At 46.6% G+C, this 24477-nt stretch overlaps 1 protein-coding gene and 1 long non-coding RNA gene across 13 annotated transcripts in view; one reads left to right on the top strand and one right to left on the bottom strand.

Moving 5' to 3' along the window:
* LOC140421035 (Krueppel-like factor 12) overlaps positions 1 to 24477 on the bottom strand; it is a 236070-nt gene that overhangs the window by 12367 nt on the left and 199226 nt on the right. For all 12 annotated transcript variants that reach the window (XM_072505336.1, XM_072505332.1, XM_072505330.1 and 9 more), the window contains 3 exons: positions 21467 to 21605; positions 20958 to 21011; positions 5321 to 5469 (listed from right to left, as the gene is read on the bottom strand). In XM_072505336.1, the coding sequence (XP_072361437.1) occupies positions 5321 to 5469; positions 20958 to 21011; positions 21467 to 21605 (342 nt within the window). The remainder of the gene's footprint in view (positions 1 to 5320; positions 5470 to 20957; positions 21012 to 21466; positions 21606 to 24477) is intronic.
* LOC140421036 (uncharacterized) overlaps positions 13616 to 24477 on the top strand; it is a 30179-nt gene continuing 19317 nt past the window's right edge. The window contains exons 1-2 of the long non-coding RNA XR_011946655.1: positions 13616 to 13709; positions 18875 to 18922. This is a non-coding gene — a long non-coding RNA (uncharacterized lncRNA). The remainder of the gene's footprint in view (positions 13710 to 18874; positions 18923 to 24477) is intronic.

The following is a 24477-nucleotide window of genomic DNA, read 5'->3' as shown; positions in this document are numbered from 1 at the left end:
TGGGGCAGCCCCACGCCGTCGGGAAACCCCCGGGCGCCGGCAAAACGGAGACTCCCGCCGGCGGAGAATGACGCCCCTGATGTTCTTCAGCATCGATCATTGTCACCAAGAGAAGGAGTTTCAATGCAAAATGCAACTTAGAAAGAATAAGAAAAAAAATTGCTAAATGGTGGGTTGCAAATCCAGGTAGCCCAGGAAACCTGGATAAGAGAGTAGATTAAATTGACACGTGCAGAAGAAATCACCTGTTGGGATCTGTTGACTGGGTTGAAAATCCCCTCCTAAACCTGCACCTCACTCCACCCGAGTTGGTTGAAGGGTGAGCTCACTGAAGCAACCATAGTGATTAATTTCAAAACAAATTCCTCAATTATACTTTCATATGGAGGTGGCAGCCAAGGTAATCCAGTCCTTGCAGTCACAAGGGGCAGATAACCCCCAACTCTCGTGCTCACTCTCCAAGACAATAGACAAAAAATTCGCTAGTCACAGAATCTGGTGCTACTGAGAAGCGTCATATGGCTGGGTTGAGGTAGGGTTGGGATGGGGGATTTGAGGAAACAGTGAGAAAGAAGGAGTGTCGGTAAACATGCTACATTTTTAGAACAGTTCCCAAATGTTTTTTTTGTCACCTGAATTCTAATTTTCAATAAAGATCCTTGTGACACCTAGGAGGCCAGTACATTATTACATTAAAGCACTGAGTTTCTTCAGTCTTCCAGCAACCCCTTGTGGACATCAGATATCTACGTCAAGTTAGTGAATTGTTTAGCTGCAAAATGAATTGTTTTGCTTCCAATAGCACAAGTTAGTGCACGTTCTTAGCCGACATGCAATACTGATCCGAAAGCTGCACTCTGCCAAAATGCATTCTGTTCTTTTGTAATTGAGTATGTTGGGAAGATTTGATTTGATTTATTATTGTCACGTGTATTAGTATACAGTGAAAAATATTGTTTCTTGCATGCTATACAGACAATGCACACCGTACATAGGAAGGAAGGAGATACTGCAGAAAGTAATGCAGGACCTTAATTCATGTGTGCAGCTCTATCCACATTTTCCTTTGCCTGTGTCACCACAGTGATTGGCTGAAGGCACGGACAGGGATGAAGTATTTTTCTTTTAAAAACTTTTCACAACCACCGTGGACAGCAGGGTTGCATAGTGGATAGCACTGTTGGTTCATAGTACCAGGATCCCAGGTTCAATTCCTGGCTTGGGTCACTGTCTGTACCGAGTCTGCACGTTCTTCCCGTGTCTGCGTGGGTTTCCTCCTGGTACTCCGGTTTCCTCCCACAAGTCCCGAAAGACGAGCTGGTAGGTGAATTGGACATTCCGAATTCTCTCTCTGTGTATCCGAACAGGCGCCGGAGTGTGGCGACGGGGGGCTTTTCACAGTAACTTCATTGCAGTGTTAATATAAGCCTACTTGTGACAATAAAGATTATTATAATATTATTATTATTATAAAAGTGCTTCACAGCCAATGAAGTGCATGTAGCAAATGTGACAGCCACACAACAAACTGGTTTTGTGATGTTGATTGAAGGATAAACATTGGCCAGGACATCGGGGATAACTCCCCTGCTCCTCTTTGAGTTACTGCCAAGGGATCGTTTCCATCTCTCCATGTGGAGTATGGGGTGTCGTTTTGACGGCTCACCAGAAGAAGGTATCGGAACAGTGCAGCACCCCTGCACTCAAGTGCCAGCCTCGAGCTCAAGCTCAGGAGTGGAGCATGAATCTGGAACCTTGTGACTTATAAGCGAGATGCCACCCGCAGAGTCACGGCTGACACGTGCGCACTTATGAATATTGGCAGTGATACATCATCAGAGACGCAGAATTCGCCTTCAGCCCCTTGGGGTCAGGGGGCTGGCAGAAACAGTGAATAATGCTGCTCCATTGTCTAAACAAAACAGAAAAGGAAGAAAGAAGGAAAGAAGATTGAAGGAAAGGAGATTGAAGATCTATGATTCTCTGAAGATCAGGATGACTTGCCTTATATAGTAGCTTTTAGGACCGCACAATGTCCCAAAGGAATGTAGTGTAGTGTCTTTACCATTGCAACATTGGAAACGCAGCAAGCAATTTGGTGCACACAAGCTCACACAGAGAGAATGTGATTTTTATAGAATGTGTTTTTGTTATGATGGATGAAAAGCTCGGACACTGGGCAAAAAAACAGGATTCATAGACTCTCGGCCGTGCAGAAGGAGATCATTCAGTCCATCGTGTCTGCACCGACCCTCCGAAAGAGCACCCTAAACTATGCCCACTCACCCGCCATATTTCCATAACCCCACCTAACCCTTCGACAATAAGTGGCAATTTAGCAAGGCCAATCCACCAACGGTGCACATTTTTGGACTGTGGGATGAACCCGGAGGAAACCCACGCAGACAGTGAGGGAACGTACAAACTTCACAGTTAGTCACCCAAGGTCGGAATCGAACCCGGGTCCCTGGTGCAATGAGGCAACAGTGCTAACCACAGTTCCGTTCTGTTGTCCTACATCACAGCCCTTCCCACCTCAGTTAGGCTTCAGGCGTTTTATTGAGAATTCTCAGTTTTCCTGGGCTGCTGGAAAGGTGACAAAATGGAACTCCGAATGGGACTGCTCCCCAAACCAGGATCCACTAGTGGGAGAATAACAGAAAGAGGAGCAGCTGCTGGCATTGGGATCAACACATGTATTGTGTTGGAAGGTGGCTGAAGTCATAAATGTTGCTTCAATACCAACATATCATCACTTAACTTGAAGACTTTAGCAACCACATAGGTTTGCCTCAGTAACTGAAGGCCTAAAGATAGATAGCAGTAAGACTCACCTCCATGCACATCATGCCCTTATGTAAATTACTGAACGGATGAAAGACTGAAACATTCGCAAGACACTCTGGGGGAATGCATTTTTTTTTTAAAAACCACCACATCACTCTATATACTTTCAATGCCTCAAAGAAGACAGACAGCATGTGACTGGAATAAAAACAGGAAGTCCTGGAAATACTCAGCAGGTCAGGTAGCATCTATGGAGAGAAACAGTTAACGGGCACGATTTAACTGGACTAAAACAGAGTCCCGTTTGGCGGGATGTTTCTTGGCGCCTGCAGCACCAAGAATCACAACGCTATTAACGGGATTTTGCCGGTGTTCTTGGCCTTGGTGAGGAACGCCCCGCTGAGGCCGTACTTATTGTCTACACTGATGAACTCAGCTCGCTAGTGCAGTAGTATTCACAGGTCAGGACACCAATTTATCCACTGCACTCAACTTACCTCTTGGGGGGTTCTTGAGCCCCCATCACTCCACCTCTTAAGGGCAAGGCACCCCTGGGCCTGATCCCTGGCACAAGCAACCTGGCATCCAGGCACCTTGGCACTGCCAGCCTAGCACCCTGTCAGTGCCCCTGTCAGCCTGGCAGTGTCACCCAGGCATCTTCGCAATGCCTGAGTGGCACCACCAAGGTACCTGGGTGGCAGTGTCAAGATGCCAGGCTGGCAGTGCCCGGGTGCCAGCTGGAGCAGCAGGGTACCGCCCTACCCAAAACCAGACCACCCAGGAGTCCCTAATGGCCTGGGTGACCCCCTACAGGTGCTGTTACACCTGGCCCACGTTTGTGTGAAAACCAGTGCTAAATGACGCCCTGGCGAGGTCTCCCAGGTGAGGACGATAGTGCCAGACCCGAGAAGAATCCGGAGATCTCATTAAATTTTGCAAGGTGTGTTTCGAGTATCGCAAATCACACGAGAGGCCTCTCGCGAGATTCAACGGCCTCATCACGCCACCAAGTCGTGCGCAACAATGCTATTAAATTGCACTCAATGTTTCAGATTGAAACCCTTTTAGTACTTGATCGGAAGTTGGAAGCGAACTGGCAAGAAAAGATTATTTGGTTGCCAATTAATCCAGCAATGTGGCACCGCAGTCATTGTACATGAGTGTCCACTGTGCTAAACATACTATAATTTCTTAATCTGTGAACAATCACAGCCTCACCTCCTCCCCCAGTACCCTCCAAACCCTTCATGCCCTGAGCCCACTACATTGGCCTGGATGTGGTCCAGGTCAAGTAGACTGCCTGCACTGGTGGCTGAAAGTTCCAATTGTCGCAAGAATAGGACCTTAATTAAGCAATCAAACGAAGTGGCTATCCGACACTTGCCAATGGGCAGTCAATTTGATCCTGACCTACCCTCTTTGAAAAGGACTCTTGTTCGTCATCGTGGTGGCACTAAATTGTAGGTCTATCTGCCTCCGATTCGGACCCCAACCTCAACTGGATTGTTAAGACCCATTGTTACGGCCCATGGCCGTAACGTACATGAGCAGCAGCCCAGATGCACTCACTCACAAGGGAGGAGTTAGTTAGTGAGACTGTGGGACTTATTCATTGGGCAAAACACTGCTCACCCGGGAGTGAAAACAGCAGAGGTGGAAAGCCATTTCTCCACAGACGATGGAGAAACAACTAGCATCAGTTGAACAGCTTAAGGACCAAATCACACCGGCCAGATCCTCAAAAGCAAAATGACACAGAGGCAGCAAATTGCACAGGTAATGTTTCCATCCTTGTGATGTAACTGCTGGAAGAGCTCAGCAGGTTATCGGTGGGTCACATTCTCGCTCCTCAGTCAGCAGATCCCCTGTCCGAGTCCCACTTTTGAGCCCGGAGCACAAAATCTTGGTGGCAGTCCTTTATCTTCCAGCTGGCCGAGACAAGCACTAATTGTACACTGATGTGAAATTAAAGCTAGAGGGAGAGTCTATACAGAGGTGATGAATGCAGTGTAAAAGCTTCACTCAGTCGACCATTATCAGTCAGAATGTCGAACAATGTTTCAAAATGTGAAGATGGTAGATGTAATTTTAATTATTCAGAAACTGTATCGGTGTCACTATGCACTGAACTAATATTAGGGCTTTAATCCAGAAAATAATTTTTGAAATTCAGCTCTGAATTTGAGAAAGCAAGGCTTCCCACAGAGGGTACTTCAGAGGCTCACAGGTGGCAGTAGGTGACTGGCTTCTTGCATTGCTCAAAGGTGAATAAAAAGCGCACAAAGATCTACCTGCTGCATAAAGTGTACCTCTGTCCACCTCCTCGTTTCTCCCACCCCCAAACACACCCCATGGCCATCGATATTTCTCTAGATGCAGTAACATCTATGTCACTCATTAGAGGGTCTATGTTGACGAGGATATTTCAAAAGCCTGGTCTTTGCCAGAAGCCAACAAACAAGTCACAAACTCCGATAATCAAATCGGCTCAAATAAAACAGCCTGGATTCGGCACTTTGGGAGTTGCACTCACCTGTGTGGATCCTTCGATGCGCCTTTAAGTGAGAACTCTTTGTATACACCTTGTTGCATCCCTCAAAGTCGCACTGGTGCACACGCCTCCTTTTAGGATCAGGCGACTCAGATCTTGGCAGCTGTCGTATTCCATGCAAGCTCTGAGCACTATGAGAGAGCGGGGAAAGGATGTAATGTTAGCGTTTAAAAATGTACATTTTGTTTTTCAAAAAATATAGTTTAAAATCTTCCTTTCAAAAAAGAATTATCTGGCAATTGTGGTAGTATTTTTTTTTCAGGCCTCTGCCATTTCTCCCTGAAAAAGGGAGAAAATTTGCACTGGCTTCGATTCTGGTATATCCTGCATGGCTGAAGTTGCCCAAATATTCCTCAGTGTAGCTGCTGAACTAAACAGCTTTGACTTCCAATGGATCAATTGCACCGCCAACAGGACAATAACTGTAGTACAGCTTACAAAAAAGGAATGGTTGCAAAAAATGGTTTCAAAGTGAATGATCAAGGTTAAGAGGCTAGTTAGAAAGATGAAAAAAAACTTTTGAAGGTTCTTTTGCCTCTCTCGATTCGTTTTTTAAAAAGATTTTGGTCTTAAATTCCTCCTGCACTATTTTCCAAACTACCTTTACACTTCCATTGGCAGCACTGAATCCCATTTCTTCGTTAGATTGTTGGGCAGGTAAAACTAATAAACTGAATAAAACTTTGAAAGACTGAAAAAGCTGGCACAATAAAGATGCAGCCCCAATCAGGCCTTTAAAAAAAGGTTCATGGCATGAAAGGGGGATTGAACCAAATGGTGAAGAGGGACATCACTTGTAAGGTAACATGCTGCAGGTAAGTCAACAGTGAAAGCCTGAAAGGGGAAGATTTGAAGGAACAAGGTTCATCCTGCAGAAAGAATGTGATATTACACTCAATAATTTTCGATACTTTATTAGCGCTTTTCCCTGGTGTTGGCATCTGCGATAAGCATTGGTAGTACAGGTGAAAATATCTATCTTGCTGAAAATTACTATCTAGTTGTCATTTTGTGGAATTAATTATTTTTCCTTTAAGATTTTATTTTCTTTCTGAAGCAGGAAATGACCTACATCTAGAGGACAACAGTTTTTAAAATATCCAATGTCAATGGACGATACAAACTCGATCTGTAGATAATTTGCATCGGAGCTTTAGACAACAGATTTAAATTTGCAATATTTCCTCTAAATGTTGTTTCCCCCTAAATGTTTCTCAGGGTCTTAGATAACTTGGAAGGACTGCCTAAAACCTTTGGTTAACACTAAACATGTCCATGCTTTATGTTCGAAGGGAAAGCAAAGTGAAATTTTACCAAACCCTTTGCTCCTAATTTTCTCCTCCCCACTCCATGAATGCCAGTGGTTTCATCCTTCACAAAACACCCTCTCCCCCCCCCAACCACACAAACTCCCCCCCCCACATGGCCCTTCCCACAACCCCAACAAACTCACATACCGATGACGCCACCCACACAACCCCCACACCCTCACCCCCACAACTGTCCAGACACCCCCTCACCCCCCCCACCACCCAGCACACCCCCTCCCACGTCACCACCACCCACCCCCCTCCCACAACCCCAACAATGCCCCCCCCCCCTGCACAACCCCCCTCCCCCTCACACCCTAACCCTTCCCACACCTCCTTCCCTCCCAGAACACACCCTAAAGTATTTCTCCCACCTTCTCCACTCACTCCATTTTAGTAAAAGTACACGCTTTGGTTTACTTGACGATGCACCATAGCTGCAGCTGCACAAACATTTCTCCCAAAGCCGGTCACCAGCATTTCTTTCAACTTCTGCAACCCACCTCCCCCACAAAGGGCTGCCTTTAACCTTTGCCCTACCCGTTTGCATTCACCCCAGACAGACCAGTGCCCCTCTTCCTCCAGCACGGTTTCCAAATCCCTGACCTGCCCAGTGAAGTTTAAAGCAGGATATAAAAGAGGCTGCCAATCTGATCCAGGCAGCTTCTTATTGGGCAGGTGAGGTTAAAATCAAATTTTGGGCTTCCTGATTTACTTCTCCAATTGGATGAGACACGTGGTCTGGGATTCCCATCAATCTTCCTGCTCCTCATCCTCCAAGCTAGATGAAAATGCAGTACTCTATCTGACCCAGAATAGCATAAATGTCTTTGAAATCTGAGCCTGAATGTCTACATTCTGTATTACAGCATATCCGATTTTCTTGGGAAACTTTGTTCTCCAAAGCTGGCCATGTACTGTCATTGTTTCACTAAGTGGCTTTCAGAACAGTAAGTCCAGCCAAAACTTGAGTGAGAGCTTGGATTCATATTGACAAAAGAATATAGGAGCAAGAGTCTGCCATTCAGCCCATTGAGCCTGCTCCGCCATTCAATATGGCTGAACATCCACTTCAAGGCCTTTTTCTCCACATTATCACCCATATCCCTTTGTGTTATGGGCATTTAGAAATCTGACAATCTCTGCTTTAAACATACTCAATGACTGAGCTTCCACAGCCCTCTAGGTGGAGAATTCCAAAGAATCAGAGTAAAAACATTTCTTCTCATCTAGGTCCTAAGTGACTTCCCCTTTCTTTTGAAATTGTAAGTATTCTGTAAGTTTCAATGCATTCTTCAAAACTTCAGAGAATACAGCCCGTTTCCCTAGTCTTTCTTCATAGGACTGTCCCACCATACCCGGAACAAGTCTAGTGAACCTTCATTGCACTCAGTCTGTGGCAATATCCTTCCTGAGTGAAGGGGACCAAGACTCTAGGTGTAGTCTAACCAAGGTTTTATACAATTGAAGCAGGACTTCACTATACCTGTACTCCAATTCTCGCACGATAAAGATAACATACCATTAGTCAGCATGAAAGCTTTCAGTGACTTATTGACGAGGACACCAAGGTGCCTTTACGCATCTACACTTTCTAAACTCTTGCCACTTAAGAAATATTCTGCACATCTGTTCCTCGTACCAAAATGGATTACCTCACATTTTCCCAACATTATATTCTATCGGCCATGTTCTTCCTCAAGTCTGACCATATCCCCTTGAAGACACTTTGCATCTTCCTCACAAGACACATTCCCATTTAGCTTTGTGTCATCCACGAACTTGGAAATATTGGTTCCAACATCCAAATCAATGACATACATTGTGAATAGTTGGGCCCTAATTACTGATCCTTGCAGTATGCCACTGAGATCAGCTAACTTTCCATTGGGCATGGATTGATTCTTGACTGACTTGGCCAGTGTGGCTGAACTGTACATCGTATACTTGGATTTTCAGGAGGCTTTTGTTAAAAGTCCTGCACAGGAGGATATTTAGCAAACTTCTGGTAACCAATCCTTAATCCATTACGTCCTATACAATGTGCTGTTAGTTTGCTAAATTTCAAAATGTACTTGTTCCATTCTCTCCGAGCGGTACGGTTTAAAATCAGGGCTAATTTGTTAATCACAGTTCCCAACAATAAGTGTGTTAATGTTAGAAATGTCCTATTGGAACCCTTATACAATAGCAGGACATTTGATGAGATTTAGATTGGGCACTGTTAAGCTGGAATTGGTCAATACTCACACACGTTGTTTAGAAATAGGTAACTTTGTGCTACAGCCTAGTGATCAGTTAATGAAATGTAGCTTTGTAGGTGCATGTATTAGTGTACATGTCTACATAAATGCATAACTTTGTTTCCCTCAAACTGTGAGGTATTGTGCATCAGTGAATGATGATAGTTTGGGAATGTTGGCCTACATAAGAAACCCTCGCACACACGGGGAGAACGTGCATACTCTGCAGTGACCCAAGCCGAGAATCGAACCTGGGACCCTGGAGCTGTGAAGCAACAGTGCAAAATTCCTCCCAGAGTCTTTAATTCTGTATTTTTACCGTTTTTCCCAAACCTAACCTCATTTACTGGTGGACCTTAATGTTTGCGTGCTCAGACCCTTCCTGGCACATTCTGGTTATCATTACCCACATTACTGCCTTGCGCTATTGCCTTGCCCCCTCTCCTTATCTTTCTAAATCTCCCCTTACACAAGACATCCTGCCCACTGGTTTAGATTAAAACCCTCTCTACTGCCCTAGTTTTAAGATTCACCATTGCACTGGTCCAAACTCAGTTCAAACTCTCACACTGGCACAGCTCCCTCCTTCCCCAGTACTGATGTCAGTGCCCATGAAGGGAAACCCAATTCTCTCCAACTAATCCTTGTTCCACACATTCAAATCTTTGATCTTACTTACCCTATGACAACTCGCTCATGGCTCAGGTAGTAATCCAGATTATTACCTTAGTGATCCTGCTTTTAAATGTTGTCACACGTGCACCACAACAATGGCTCTTTCCCTCCCTCTCCAGCCAGACAAGATGTCTTAACCCTGGTACCGTGCAGGAAACACAGTACTCAGAATTCACTCTCCGTTACAAAGAACACTATCTATCCCCTAACTATACTGTCTTCCTGCTGCACATACATTATTTATTTACCCAACCTGAATGGTTCCCTGGGCCAAGGTTACTTTGCTCATCCTCCCTGCAGTCCCTGTTCTCGTCTACTCACGTTGCAAAAACCTCAAACCTTTTTTTTTTAAATTAATTTTTACGGGACGTGAGTGTCGCTGGCTAGCACTTATTGCCCATCCCTAAATGCCCTCAATTCCACAGGGCATTTGAGAGTCAACCACAATGCTGTGTACCTGGAGTCACATGTAAGCCAGATCTGGTAAGGACAGCAGATTTATTTCCCTGAAGGACATTAGTGAACCAGAGGAGGTTTTACCACAATTGACAATGGCTTCATGTTCATCATTAGACTTTTAATTCCAGATTTTGTTATTGTATTCAAATTTCACAATCTGCCAAGGTGGGATTTGAACCTCGGTCCCCAGATCTTGCTCCGGGTCAAACCTGATGGGACAATAGAAAGGGCTAGCTCCCCCATTGCCACCTTCTGAATCCCCATGCCTGCCTCGCTCATGGTCACATTATCCTGCCCATGATCATGGATCAAATCTGAAGTACCTAACCTAAGGGGTCTGGATTGTCTGCTGGAGCAATGCGTCCAGGTAATATTTCCCCTTACTGACATTGCAACGTCTATGCTTGGGCTCCAGTCCATCAACTTTGAGCTGAAGCTCCTCAACCTGCAGACACTTTACTGCTCAATTTGATGATGTGGAGATGCCGACATTGGACTGGGGTGAGCACAGTAAGTCATTCAACACCAGGTTAAAGTCCAACAGGTTTGTTTTGAATCACTTCCTCAGGTGAATGAAGAGGTGGGTTTCAGAAACATGAAAAAAGACAAAGTCAAAGATGCAATACGATACTTTGAATGCGAGTCTTTGCAGGTAATTAAGTCTACAGGTCCAGACGGAGCAACTGGAGAGAGGGATAATCACAGGTTAAAGAGGTGAGAATTACCTGCAAAGACTAGCATTCAAGTATCGTATTGCATCTTTAACTTTGTCTACATAAATGTTTCTGGAACTCACCTCTTCATTCTACCGAGGAAGGAGCAGTGCTCCGAAAGCTAGTGATTCAAAACAAATCTGTTGGACTTTAACCTGGTGTTGCAAGACTTCTTACTGTGCTCAATTTGATTGTCATGGATTACACAGGTGGCCATCAGATCCCACATGCTACACCTGCACCACTACACCATCTTCATCATCATTATTGTGCTTAATTTAATTAGGTTAAAGTTTAGAAATTATAGACTGTAGTCTATAGTTATACCAAATAGTTTAACTAGTTAAGCTATACATTTAATGCAATATATATCTCCCAGTGCTGGTTTAAACTACTACTCACATTTTAGAGGGAAAGCATCTTTAAAAACTCCAAATTAAAACCTGGAAGGCTCACCAGTTTTAACGAGTGGACCTCTGAACACTCATGAAGCCTGCTAGGAATTGCTTCCACAGAAATATATATCTGCATTGCCAAATAAATAATGCAACGAGAGGAAGAAAAGGAGGAAAAAGGTAGAAGAGAACCACTCACTAACAGAGAGATTGGTATTATTTATTTTCAATCACTCACAGGTGAACTAGTCAAATGAACAAAGACACCCATCAGAACACACTTCAAAAAAAGCTTGGTAATAAATAATTTTCTCCACTGCTTCAAGAATTTGCCCCAACATAATGAGATGTGTCCACCTGAGCAGCCCTGACCCAGAGCTCTTCAATGATGGTTCCATTTCCGTTCTGAAGAAATGTCCCTGAAGAAAGATCTCTGGAACCATCACATGGAAGGCCACAGGTGTGTTTGTGCAAAACACTGACTGCACAATGAAGACATCAACTGGCGATGAACCGCACACAACTTTTTATAAATTAAGTTCTGACATTTCATCCAATCCTCCTCAGACAATCTAGTGGAAAAACTAGGATGACACTCTACTGCTGCAACTTACATTAGTCAGATTTAGCAAGAGACTTGTTTTGGGTGGTATCTAGAGATAATCCACATTGGATTGGATTGGATTGGATTTGCTTATTGTCACGTGTACCGAGGTACAGTGAAAAGTATTTTTCTGCGAGTAGCTCAACAGATCATTAAGTACATGAAAAGAAAAGGAATTAAAAGAAAATACATAATAGGGCAACACAAGGTACACATTGATAACATTTCGCATCACTTCGTCATGGACGAACTTAACAGAAGTCAGCTTGACATCAATCCACCTGGTGGGCTACATAGGCTTCCATGACCCCAGTGTGGTCATCGCAACTGCTGGTGATGTCATGCCGGTGGGGGTGGCGCCCCGGGAGAAATAAGATATGGCATAATGTTGGGCATGAACCTGATTACGAGGGGGGGGGGGCTGCTGCAAACGGGCGCAGAAAATCCACACCCCACCCTACCACTGTATATCAGGGCACCTTCTGTGGCCATAAGAACCATATGCTTGTTTTGTCAGAAACGAGACAAATTAATCTATTTTCTCCCATATATGGTTAAAACATAAAACCTGGAAGCCAAAGCAGTGGGTACAAACAAATGTCCCTGTCGGAGGCAGAATTTTAAAGCCGTGTTACAAGTTAGAATTATGGCCATTTATAGTCAATAAAGAGAAAATTTAGCCTAATGAGGGAACTCAGCTATTGTAGTGACAATAATATATATGTGCATGTGCATATTCTCATTTTTACTCCCTCTCTCCCGTGTCAGAAGAGGCTCTTTTTAGATTCAGGAGCACTTTCACTGACTAATCTATGAATGGACTAGCATGCAACGCCAAAGAGAACTTTAGGGTTCCCGATGCCTGTCCAGTGACAAGCGTCGGTGTATCAGGGCCAGCCACACTGGGGGCACTCTCAACTGTTGCAGAGGGTAGTTCACCTGATCAAATGCAGAGAGTGTCTGAAATGACATTCTTTGAAAGTCCTCCTGGACACAATTGTCAAAGGACTTTATGATACTTACAAAATCATCATTCTTTGCGGAACTGAACCAACACAACCAGCAGGGGGAAGCAAGGTTCTGTTTCCCCAGCAACTATTTCCACCCCCCGCCACACACCTCCGTTAAGGCAAGATTAAATCAGCTCTGGTGCACAGACGACAAACAGACTAACCTCCTTATGAAGTAACTTGGCCAGTTGCCTGCTTCCTGCTGTTGCGCTGCGTATAGCCTAAGCTGCACACAGACACTTGCGTAACATGTTTATCCGGGAAGGCCATTTCAGTTGGCTATCGCCAGCCCTTCCCCTTCCCGACTGGGTGTGGGCAGTTTGAAAACCCAAAACCTGTTTCAGCTTTTGAACTCAAACCGCGTTTACTTTAGTTTTTTCCCCACAGTGTTAGAAATAAAGAAAACGGCAGAAAATATGAGGGAAAAACTTAAGCTTTCACCCGGATTCTGCAGGTTGTGAGAGTTGATCAAACAGGAGAGATGATTTACTCATACTGACCTGAAGAACGTGTTGACTGGTGCTAAAAATAGAAATGAAGAATGTAAATTGGTGTTTAGAGGTTGGGACATGACCCCGAGGGGTTGCCCTGAATCACAGCGTTCTCAGATGAACCGTTCAGATGGTGTTTTCAGTGATAGTTTTTTTTAAAGAAACTACACAACCCAGTCGTCATGATCTTTGATACAAGTTGGTGTCATCGTCACACAACATGTCATATGTTGTGCGTGTGTGTCGGGGGGGGGGGGGGGGGGGCTGTTGCTGGGAGCAGGGGTTGCAGTGCTACGTGGCTTACTGAGCAAGCAGGAGGCCTGGTGTGACAACTGGGTGTGGTGCACTGTGACATGGTAATTTGAGACGGCTGCAGCACGAGAAGGCGTGGCAAGCAAGCTCTGTGCATTGGGACATGGCAAGATCACACAGTGCGGACTCACTACAGAAGCCAGTCAACAAATTCTGAGAGTAAGCACCACATGATAATTACACCAGTGGAGTGGGCTGCCGATGTCACTGGACTGCTGAGATCTCTAATTCGCTTCTCTGCCACGTTATTTGTGTCAAATGTAACACACATGTAAATGTATTTCAATATCACAGTTTGAAGTCCTCAGGAGCCAAGCGTTGAGTTGCTATGAAACCCTTCCCTGTCTTCTGCCATCTTCAGTATGGTTCTGGGGCAAGTGTCTGAAATGACATTCTTTGACCACCGAGCACTGCTGCCTCACAGCGCCAGGGACCCGGGTTTGATTTCTGACCTTGGGCGACTGTGGAGTCTGCACGTTCTTTCAGTGTCTGGAGTTTCCTCCCGGGTGCCCCGGTTTCCTCCCACAGTCCAAAGATTTGCAAATCAGGTGGATTGGATATGCTAAATTGTCCCTCGGTGGTGTTACAGGAAAAGGAAGGGGGATTGGTTAGGGTGCTCTTTCAGAGGGTCGGTGCAGACTCGATGGGCCAAATGGTAATTGGAGTCGAGGCACAGATCAGCCATGACCTATATTGAATGGCAGATTAGGCTAGTACTCCTTGTACCCCTATTTTCCCATACTGTTCTGCATCAATTCCTTAAATAAACAGGTTGGGAGGGAAATTTGTGTGATTATTTACATTTTGTTCCATTTCATGACAGGACCATTTTCTGATACCTTCTGTTGCTGCGGTTTCTTTCATAGAATTTACAGTGCAGAAGGAATCCATTCGGTCCATCGGGTCTGCACCGACCCTTGAAAAGAGCACCTCACTTAAGCCTACGCCTCCACCCTATTCCCATAACCCAGCAACCCCACCCAACCCAACTTTATTTGGACAGTAAGGGTAATTTATCATGGCCAATCCACCTAACCTGCACATCTTTGGACTGTGGGAGGAAACCAGAGTACCCGGAGGAAACCCAAGCAGACACGGGGAGAATGTGCAGACTCCACATAGACCCAAGCCGGGAATCGAACCTGGGACCCTGGAGCTGTGAAGCAACTGTGCTAATCACCGTGCTACCATGCTGCCGTTTCATCTCAGGTTATTTCTGGGTAACAGCACCACCCTGTTTCGTTAGAAGAGCACAGATATCTGCGACGGCTATCAACAGACACACCCCGAGACTCTCACTCTCAAAAGAACCCCAATCTCACATACTGGATTGAGACAGAGGGGTTAAATGGCCTTTTCCTGTTCCTAGTTATTGGGAATCAACTGTGTCTTTGACCATATAGCGACAAACTAATGCAGACTCATGTTAGACTAATCTCGCCTAAGCTACCTCACCTGCCAATCACTAATGAGTAGTCTCTTGTTGGTCGGGAGTGTCTATATGGCCACCTCCAATCCTCTCCCATTGGAAAGTGCACATGGCCATCAAGTTCACCTCTTCTCTCCCACATTTCAAGAACTGCCCATATCTGACAGCCCCAGCTCAGAAACGAAGAATGGCTGTGAAAGGGGTGTCCCGGGGCAGCACAGTGGGTAGCACTGCGGCTCACGGCGCCAAGGTCCCAGGTTCGATCCCGTCTCTAGGTCACTGTCCGTGTAGAGTTTGCACATTCCCCCAGTGTTTGCGTGGGTTTCGCCCCCACAACCCAAAAGATGTGCAAGGTAGGTGGATTGGCCACACTAAATTGCCCCTTAATTGGAAAAATTAATTGGATACTCTAAAAATTAAAAAAGAAAAATTAAAGGAGTGTCCAGAGATGAGACTTCTTAAAACTGAATAGCTAGGATAACACTAGAATAGTTCATAAGTTAGTTTATTAAGGATTGAGATTAATCATAGAAAGTATACCCAGTAATCATTATTAACCATTAAACATGTATTTTTAGGACATAGCAGTGATAATCATTTAAACTCTAGCTACAAGCATTGGCCACAATGCATGATGGGATTTAAGCTAACTTTCCCATGTTCTTGAGACAAATGGGATTGTGTGGTCAGCAAATTACATGGTAAACAGTTTATCAGTTGCCCCAATATCCTGTCTCAAACATTCCACGGAGTAAAGAGGAAACCAGCTTTGGTATACTGTCCCTGGATGAACAATGAGGTGGACAGGAATTGATTGCGATACTAGGCTGGCAATATCCGAAAAACAACTTTAGAATGGACACAAGGGGCGAGATTCTCCGACCCCCCGCCGGGTGGGGGAATCGCCGGGGGCTGGCGTGAATCCCACCCCCGCCGGTTGTCGAATTCTCCGGCACTGGATATTCGGCGGGGGCGGGAATCGCGCCGCGCTGGTTGGCGGAGCCCCCCCCCCCCCCGCGATTCTCCAGCCCGGATGGGCCGAAGTCCCGCCGCTAAAATGCCTGTCCCGCCGGCATAGATTAAACCACCTACCTTACCGGCGGGACAAGGCGGCGCGGGCGGGCTCCGGGGTCCTGGGGAGGGGGGCGCGGGTCGATCTGGCCCCGGGGGGTGCCCCCACGGAGGCCTGGCCCGCGATCGGGGCCCATCGATCCGTGGGCGGGCCTGTGCCGTGTGGGCACTCTTTTCCTTCGCCACGGTCTCCACCATGGCGGAGGCGGAAGAGACTCCCTCCACTGCGCATGCGCGGGAATGCCGTCAGCGGCCGCTAACGCTCCCGCACATGCGCCGCCCGGAGATTTCATTTCCGCGCCAGCTGGCGGAGTGGAAATTCGTCCGGCGCGGGCCTAGCCCCTTAAGGTTGGAGCTCGGCCCCCCAAGATGCGGAGCATTCCGCACCTTTGGGGCGGCGCGATGCCCGACTGATTTGCGCCGTTTTGGGCACCAGTCGGCGGACGTCACGCCGATACCGAAGAATTTCGCCCACGATCTTGGTGAACAACAGTGACAGGATGGGGTTAAATCATGAGCTGATCACAAGTCATCATTTTGCTTAAAATAAATTTTATTGGATAATATAGAAGTGACAGCTCCAAGGATTGGATCAAGTCCAACTGGGGTGGGCTATTGATTTTCGGAAAATCCTAGAATTAGTGTGTTTTTGTCAGTGTTAGCCAGATTGATCTTGGCATTTATCCAGATCTCTGTGTACACGAAACCAAGCTTCGAATAATAAAGTCGTCTTAACAAGGCTGATGTGTCTGTTGCTCTGTTTATTAAGCTAAGCCATAACTATGAGGGAGGAACCCCATGTAAAGGCTGGCTCAATACTCAGACCTTGGAAACACTCCTACAGGCTATTTCTCTCAAGTTATGATAAGGTTCCTGTCACTCACTGAACTATATCGTAGTATTAATCAGCGCCTTCAAGGAAAGTACAAATGGGAGGAAATTGTGTGTGTGTAGGGGGGGGGGGAAAGAGTGGGAGGTGGCAGCACCAATCAAGGTAAATAGTTTTGGTTGAAGTGGGCCTCATACTAGACCGGGCATTATGGTAGCACAGTGGTTAGCACAGTTGCTTAACAGCTCCAGGGCCCCGGGTTCTATTTCTGGCTTGGGTCACTGTCTGTGAGGCGTCTGCACGTTCACACCGTGTCTGTGTGGGTTTCAACCGGGTGCTCCGGTTTCCTCCCACGGTCCAATGATGGTTAGGTGAATTGGCCATGCTAAATTGCCCTTAGCGTCCCAAAAAAGGTGAGGTGGGGTTACCGGGATAGGGTGAAGGTGTGGGGTTGAGTAGGGGTCTCTTTCCAAGGGCGAGTGCAGACTCGATGTGAATGGCCTCCTTCTGCGCTGCAAATTCGATGATTCTATGGCTAGGTCTCATCCCATTTCATTAGTAAAATGGATACGGTTAATAGAGAGGCTTAATAATCACTCTGTAGTTGCTACCATTATGCGTTGCCAAGACAACTGCGGTTTGAGATGCAGCATTCTATATTTAGTATTTTTTAAATAATGCACTCACATTGTTGGCCATGGACTGGCACAGAATCACAGGGCTTACCACACAGAGTCGGAATATTCGAGTCTGTGCTTGAACTTCAGCTGAAGCCTTCATATCTTTTTTATTCACTCATGTGTTGCCGGCATTGCGGATAAGGTCAGTGTTTACTGCACAGCCCTAATTTCCCTTGAGAAGGTAGTGGTGAGCTTCTTTCTTGAACCGTTGGTGTTCACGGACATCCACAGGGCTGTTGGGGAGGGAGTTTTAAGCCAGCAGCAATGAAAGGAATTGCGATATTGTTCTAAGTCAGGATAGTGTGTGACATTGAGGGAACGGAAAAGCAGCGGTGTTCCAATGTGTCTGCTACCCTTTGTCCTTCTATGCCATAAACGTCATAGGTTTGGAAGGAATCGAATCTCATTCCCCCATCATTTCCACACATGTTCCTTCATGTCCACCCTCTTCAAATATTTCTCCAAAAACCTTTGGATATACTGAGTTTTTGCTACCGGCAAGCAGCCTCAAGCATAAGGAACTCACAATCATGTTGCCGCCTTGATCATGAAAATGAACAGTAGGACTTTACCCTCCATTTCCTCCAAGCCAAGTTAAGTCAATCCTATAGTCTCTGCCTCAACAGCTACATGGTTGTCCTTGATGTTATGGAGCAGGAATCAGCTTAATGCGCACATTTATAAAATCACAACTCCAATATGGTTATTCTTCCAGAAACTACTTTTAAAACCAGGGGTCCATGTGATGGAACTTGTCTACAGCTTATTAATTCACCAAGGGACTCATAGTAAAATGTCACTCACAGAGTGATTTTTTAAAAAAACCCAGCAAATTCCTCTGTAGAGTAAGGCTAATTTAGAAAAGCTGTCAAATCATGTGCTTACACGAAGACAGTTTTATGCTGAAAACAGTACATGAATCCTCACCTTCTTCAACTTTTTGCCCCAAATGTTTTCCCTCCTAACCTGAAGATGCTGACTTATTTCACAGATATGACTCCATGGGTGCCAGCAGCTTTTATTCACTTGAGCCTCAACAATTAATGTCAGCATATTATCTATCTGACAGTAGTGCAATTTTAGAGCACTTCATTCTCCAGATATCTATACAGAGGGATTTCCAGCAGGAGTTACAATATAGCAAATCAGGAGCAAGAAACCTGTCCATTTGTTTCCTTATCTTATCTAGGTATCTTACACCAAGAGTAGCATCCTACCAATTGACCTGACTGAGATCAGCGAACCCTGTGCCAACTGAGGACTGAATTTGCAATCATTCTGATCTCCATCATTTCTGTTTGTTCCTCTCTTTCAGTTAATACCTGCAGCCCCATGCGTTATTTCTTTGTTGAAAGAAGAAATGGTGAGTAGCTCACAGTAACCTGTTCTCCAACAGCCCTCCCTAACTTCCACATAGAAAAGGTTCCTGGCCTTTGCTTTGTACATGACATTAGCTGTGAACCATCATGTGTGAGTCAGTACCAACTTCTCACAGAGGGTGCTGAACTGGTGGGGTTGGAGGACTTGGAGGAAGTGTACGAGTTGTCCAGGGGGAATGGCTTTAGATACCTGCAGGTTTGAGATTTTGTGAGGAAAGAGGTGCCTTTCTCTCCTGGGCTGCCACCCCTGGGGTTGCAGGACAAGGTGCTGTCGAAGGATAAAATAGGGGAGAGGAAGGTGAACCTTGCGGAGGGTGAATGCGTCTTCAACATGTACGAGGTTAAGCTTTATTCAGTATAAGGTGGTGCATAGTGCCCACATGACGGTGGCGAGGGTGAGTAGGTTCTTTGCAGGCATAGAAGATAGGTTTGTGTGGTGTGCGGGGGGCAGCCCAGGAATCATGTCCACATGTTCTGGGCATGTCCAAGATTGAGGGGGTTCTGGTAAGGGTTCTCGGACATGATGTCCGAGGTGTTGGGTGTGGAGGTGGTTCCGAGTCCAGAGGTGGCGATATTTGTGGTGTCGGAAGACCCGGGGGGTGAGAGAGGCCGATGTTTTGAACTTTGCCTCCCTGATAGCCTGGGGACGGATTTTGGTAGGGTGCCGGGACTCAGAGCCTCTGAAAGCGGGAATGTGGATGAGCGACCTGCTCAGAGTTCCTGAGGCTGGAAAAGGTTAAGTTTGCTCTGCAAGGGTCAACAGAGTGGCTCACCCAGAGGTGGAAGCCCTTTATCGATTTCTTGAAGGACGATTGGGGGGTGGTCAGCAAGGGGTGGGTGTGGGTAAGGGGGTTAAATTGGGGAAGGCGGGATGTGGCGGGGTGTTGGTGTCAGGGGGGCAGGCGGGATGATATTTTGTGTACATATGTGAAAATGCCTTGAATAAAAATTTTGGGCGAGATTCTCCGACCCCCCGCCGGTCGGAGAATCGCTGGGGGCTGGCGTGAATCACGCCCCCGCCAGTTGCTGAATTCTCCGGCACCGGATATTTGGCGGGGGCGGGAATCGCGCCGCGCCGGTTGGCGGGCCCCCCCCCCGCCGCGATTCTCCGGCTTGGTTGGGCCGAAGTCCCGCTGCTAAGATGCCTATCCCGCCGGCGTGGATTAAACCACCTCTTAACGGCGGGACAAGGCGGTGCGGGCGGGCTCTGGTGTCCTGGGGGGGGGGGGGGGGGGGGCGGGGCGATCTGGCCCCGGGGGGTGCCCCCACGGTGGCCTGGCCCGCGATCGGGGCCCACCAATCCGCGGGCGGGCCTGTGCCGTGGGGGCACTCTTTTCCTTCCGCCTTCGCCACGGTCTCCACCATGGCGGAGGCGGAAGAGACTCCCTCCACTGCGCATGCGCGGGGTGCCGTGAGCGGCCGCTAACGCTCCCGCGCATGCGCCGCCCAGCAATGTCATTTCCGCGCCAGCTGGCGGGGCACTTCTGCCAGCTGGCGGGGCGGAAATCAGTCCAGCGCAGGCCTAGCCCCTCAACGTTAGGGCTCGGCCCCCCCCAAGATGCGGAGGATTCCGCACCTTTGGGGCGGCGCGATGCCCGACTGATTTGCGCCGTTTTTGGCGCCGGTCGGTGGACATCACGCCGATACCGGAGAATTTCGCCCATTGTTTTTTTTAATAATTTGCTGCCCCATAGTATGGTGGAATTGGGGTCATTCAATGGTTTCAAGAAGGAAATAGATATATTTCTGATTTTTAAAACGGGCTGGAGGGATATGGGGAACAGATGGGGAGATGGATTTGAAACCAGGAAGAGATCAGCCATGATCTGATTGAATGGCGGAGCAGGCTAGAAGAGCTGAATTGCCAACTTCTGCTCCTAATTCCTATGTTCCAAAATTCTAAATCTTCAGTAGAACATTATCTATTATCTACTGCCAACATGCAATGATTGTGAAATGACATATATTACAAACAGAGAGCTCCAACAAAACAGCCACTGGCCTGCCTTAAATACTCACCCATATGGGTCATCCAGCAGACGGGTCGGATCAATAGGCCACACTGAATCCTCCCTAGGGAAATGGAGCAAGTAACTCTGTTCAGTCACTTCTATCACGATTTTCCACCCAATGCATGCACAAAACACATTGTAGTCATCCTACAATCAAGGAACTCACAAGAAATACATTTGCTAGCACCATCACTGTGGTTCCCAATAAATTGTGCCCACAAAGGGGTCAGTTATATTTCAAAGCCCTGGTGCCCTTGTGGTCTCACAATGAGGTGGGCACTGGGCTTGTTCTGGTTAGGGAACTCCACCAATAGATTCTCTCAGGGATTTCAGGTACAAGCACAATGTAGTGCCCAACTGACAGAAAGTGCAAATGCATGGCAGAGGCTAGATTACCACCGCCGACCACAAAAGCAGAAGACATTGAATGGTCTCGTTTGCAATCTTGGCAGTTGGGATTTTGTAATAATTACAACAGTAAAGCAGAAGACAGCAGCAGACGGTCTGAATACTTACTCTCTCATCGCCCCCGATAGGTTGAGAATGGCAGAGCTGCTCTCATGAATGCTGTCGAAGGACATATTAGGCGAGTCATCGTCTTCCTCACTGTCAGTTTTAGCCTCCATAGGGGACATGGGACTCTGATCAATTCTCACTGCAATGAGACAAGAGAGTGTAACCGTCACACACGTTTTTGATCTTACTGAAAACTACACATTAAAAACAACTACACAAACCTATTTTTCCCCCTGTGGAGTTTCTCATTTTCTTCAATCTTCTTTTCCTCCGAAAATCTCAAAAATAAAATGGTCACCTGAACCCTATTTGCTGAATTACCCGATCCTCTCTCCTTCTGTTTCCAAGTTTGGTCTACTGCACTGTAAAGATGTTCCCATACTTCCTAACTGTCTTAGATATGTTAGTTAGCAGTGACAGGAATGTTATAGCACGCATTCCTCTGCTGCTCAGGTAAGGAGGCATCTAAACTTTTAATGCCACAAGATATCTTTGCTGTCGAAAGCTGGAGGGAGAGGTTGATTGTTTCTCTGTCGATTTGACAGTTCCCAAGGGCAGGAAACGACTGGCTTCCACACCCTGTTCCATATGTGACACTTTGAAGTGAAACGTTTGGCAGGTGGTGGGCACACAACAGACAGAAAATGTTTACTCGTAGACACAAAGGTAGATATCATTTATTTGATTTGGTTTATTGTCACATGTATCGAAGTACAGTGAAAAGTATTTTTCTGCGGCCGAGGGAATGTACACAGTATGTACATAGTAGACAAAAGAATAGTTAACAGAGTACATTGACAAATGGTACAACGGCAAACAGTGATTGGTTGCAGTGCGGAACAAGGGGCCAAACAAAGCAAATACATGAGCAAGAGCAGCATAGGGGGTCGTGAATAGTGTTCTTACAGGGAACAGATCAGTCCGAGGGGGAGTCGTTGAGGAGTCTTGTAGCTGTGGGGAAGAAGCTGTTCCTATGTCTGGATGTGATCTACAGACTTCTGTACCTTCTGCCTGATGGAAGGGTCTGGAAGAAGACAATGCCTGGGTAGGAGGGGACTCTGATAATGCTGTCTGCCTTCCTGAGGCAGCAGGTGGTGTATACAGAATCAATGTGGGGTGGCAAGCTTGTGTGATGCGTTGGGCTGAGTTCACCACACTCTGCAGTTTCTTGCGATCTTGGACCGAGCAGTTGCCATTCCAGGCTGTGATGCAGCCGGATAGGATGCTCTCTATCACACATCTGTAGAAGTTTGAGAGAGTCGATGCAGACATGCCAAATTTCTTTACCTTCCGTCGGAAGTAGATGGTGTTGGGCATTTTTGACTGTTGCATCAACGTGAATGGACCAGGACAGACTGTTGGTGACAGTGACCCCCAGAAACTTAAAGCTATCGACCATCTCCACTTCAGAGCCATTGATGAATTGTCTCCGCTTCCTGAAGTCGATGGTCAGTTCCTTGGTCTTTCCAACATTTAGAAAGAGGTTGTTTTCGGTACACCATGCAACCAAGTGATTTATTCTTCTCCGGTAGTCTGATTTGTCGTTGTTTGAGATACGGCCCACCACAGTCGTATCATCCGCAAACTTATAGATTGAGTTGGGAGTCAAATCGTGCCAGTCATGTGTGTATAGGGAGTACAGTAGAGGACGGAGCACACATCCTTGCGTGGCCCCAGTGTTGAGGACTATTGTGGAGGAGGAGCTGTTGCCTATCCTGACAGATTGTGGTCTGTTGGTGAGGAAGTCAAGGATCCAGCTGCACAGGGATGAGTCAAGTCCAAGATTGTGGAGTTTGGTTATTAGTCTTGTCGAGATAATGGTGTTGAAGGCGGAGCTGTAGTCGATGAACAGCAGTCTTACATCGGTGTCCTTGTTGTCGAGGTTTTCGAGTGTTGATTGTAGAGCCAGGGAGGTAGCATCTGCTGTGGACCAGTTACAGTGATAGGCAAACTGCAGTGGATCAAGACCGTCTGGGAGGCTGGCAGTGATCCGTCTCATGACTAGCCGCTCGAAGCATTTCATGATCACAGAAGTCAGGGCCATGGGTCGGTAGTCGTTGAGGCAGGCTACCTTGTTCCTTCTTTCGTACTGGTATTATGGTGGTCTTCTTGAAGGCGGTAGGGACGTCAGAGCGGAGAAGTGAGGTGGTGAAGATATCTGCGAATACACTCGCCAGCTGGTCTGCGCAGGCTCTGAGTGCTCGCCCAGGGACTCCGTCGGGGCCTGGCGCTTTCCGGGATTCACTTTCAAGAAGGCAGCTCTTACCTCTGCAACAGTCAAAAAATAGTGGGTATGGGTGTGATTTAGAGCTGAAACAGCATCATATAAGTTTTAGTCAATTAAGATCAACTGCTGATTGGTCCTTTGAAGATTCCCTTTAAACAAAAAGATTCCTGTTAACTTTACCTTCTGTTTTGGCAATCGTTTTTAATGATGAAAGAAAAAAAAGCCACCATTAGGTCTGATTCACAATGGAAAATGCTCATCCCACTCAGTACCACTGTTGTCATATCATATTCATATTATTTATAGTGCAGAAGGAGGCCATTCGGCCCATCGAGTCTGCACCAGCCCTTGGAAAGAGCACCCTACCAAGCCCAAACCTTCACCCGATCCCCGTAACCCCACCCAAACCTATTGGACACTAAGGGCAATTTAGCATGGCGAGTCCACCTAACCTGCGCATCTTTGGACTGTGGGAGGAAACCGGAGCAAACCCACGCAGACACGGGGAGAACGTACAGACTCCACACAGTGACCCAAGCCGGGAATCGAACCTGGGAACCTGGAGCTGTGAAGCAACTGTGTTAACCACAGTGCTACCGCGCTGCCCATATAAATATATATGGTTGGTGAGTCTAGAACCAGGGAACATGGTCTCAGAATAAGGGGCAAGTGATCTAAGGTGAGGCGGAATGTCTTCATTCAGATTCTCTGCCCTAGAGTGTTGTGGAAGCTCTTAATCATTGAGTATGTTTAAAACAGAAATCGATAGATTTCTGGATATCAA

Source organism: Scyliorhinus torazame, chromosome 5, assembly GCF_047496885.1.
Source record: "Scyliorhinus torazame isolate Kashiwa2021f chromosome 5, sScyTor2.1, whole genome shotgun sequence".
Lineage (NCBI taxonomy): Eukaryota > Metazoa > Chordata > Chondrichthyes > Carcharhiniformes > Scyliorhinidae > Scyliorhinus > Scyliorhinus torazame.
This window is presented reverse-complemented; position numbering and strand designations above follow the sequence as displayed.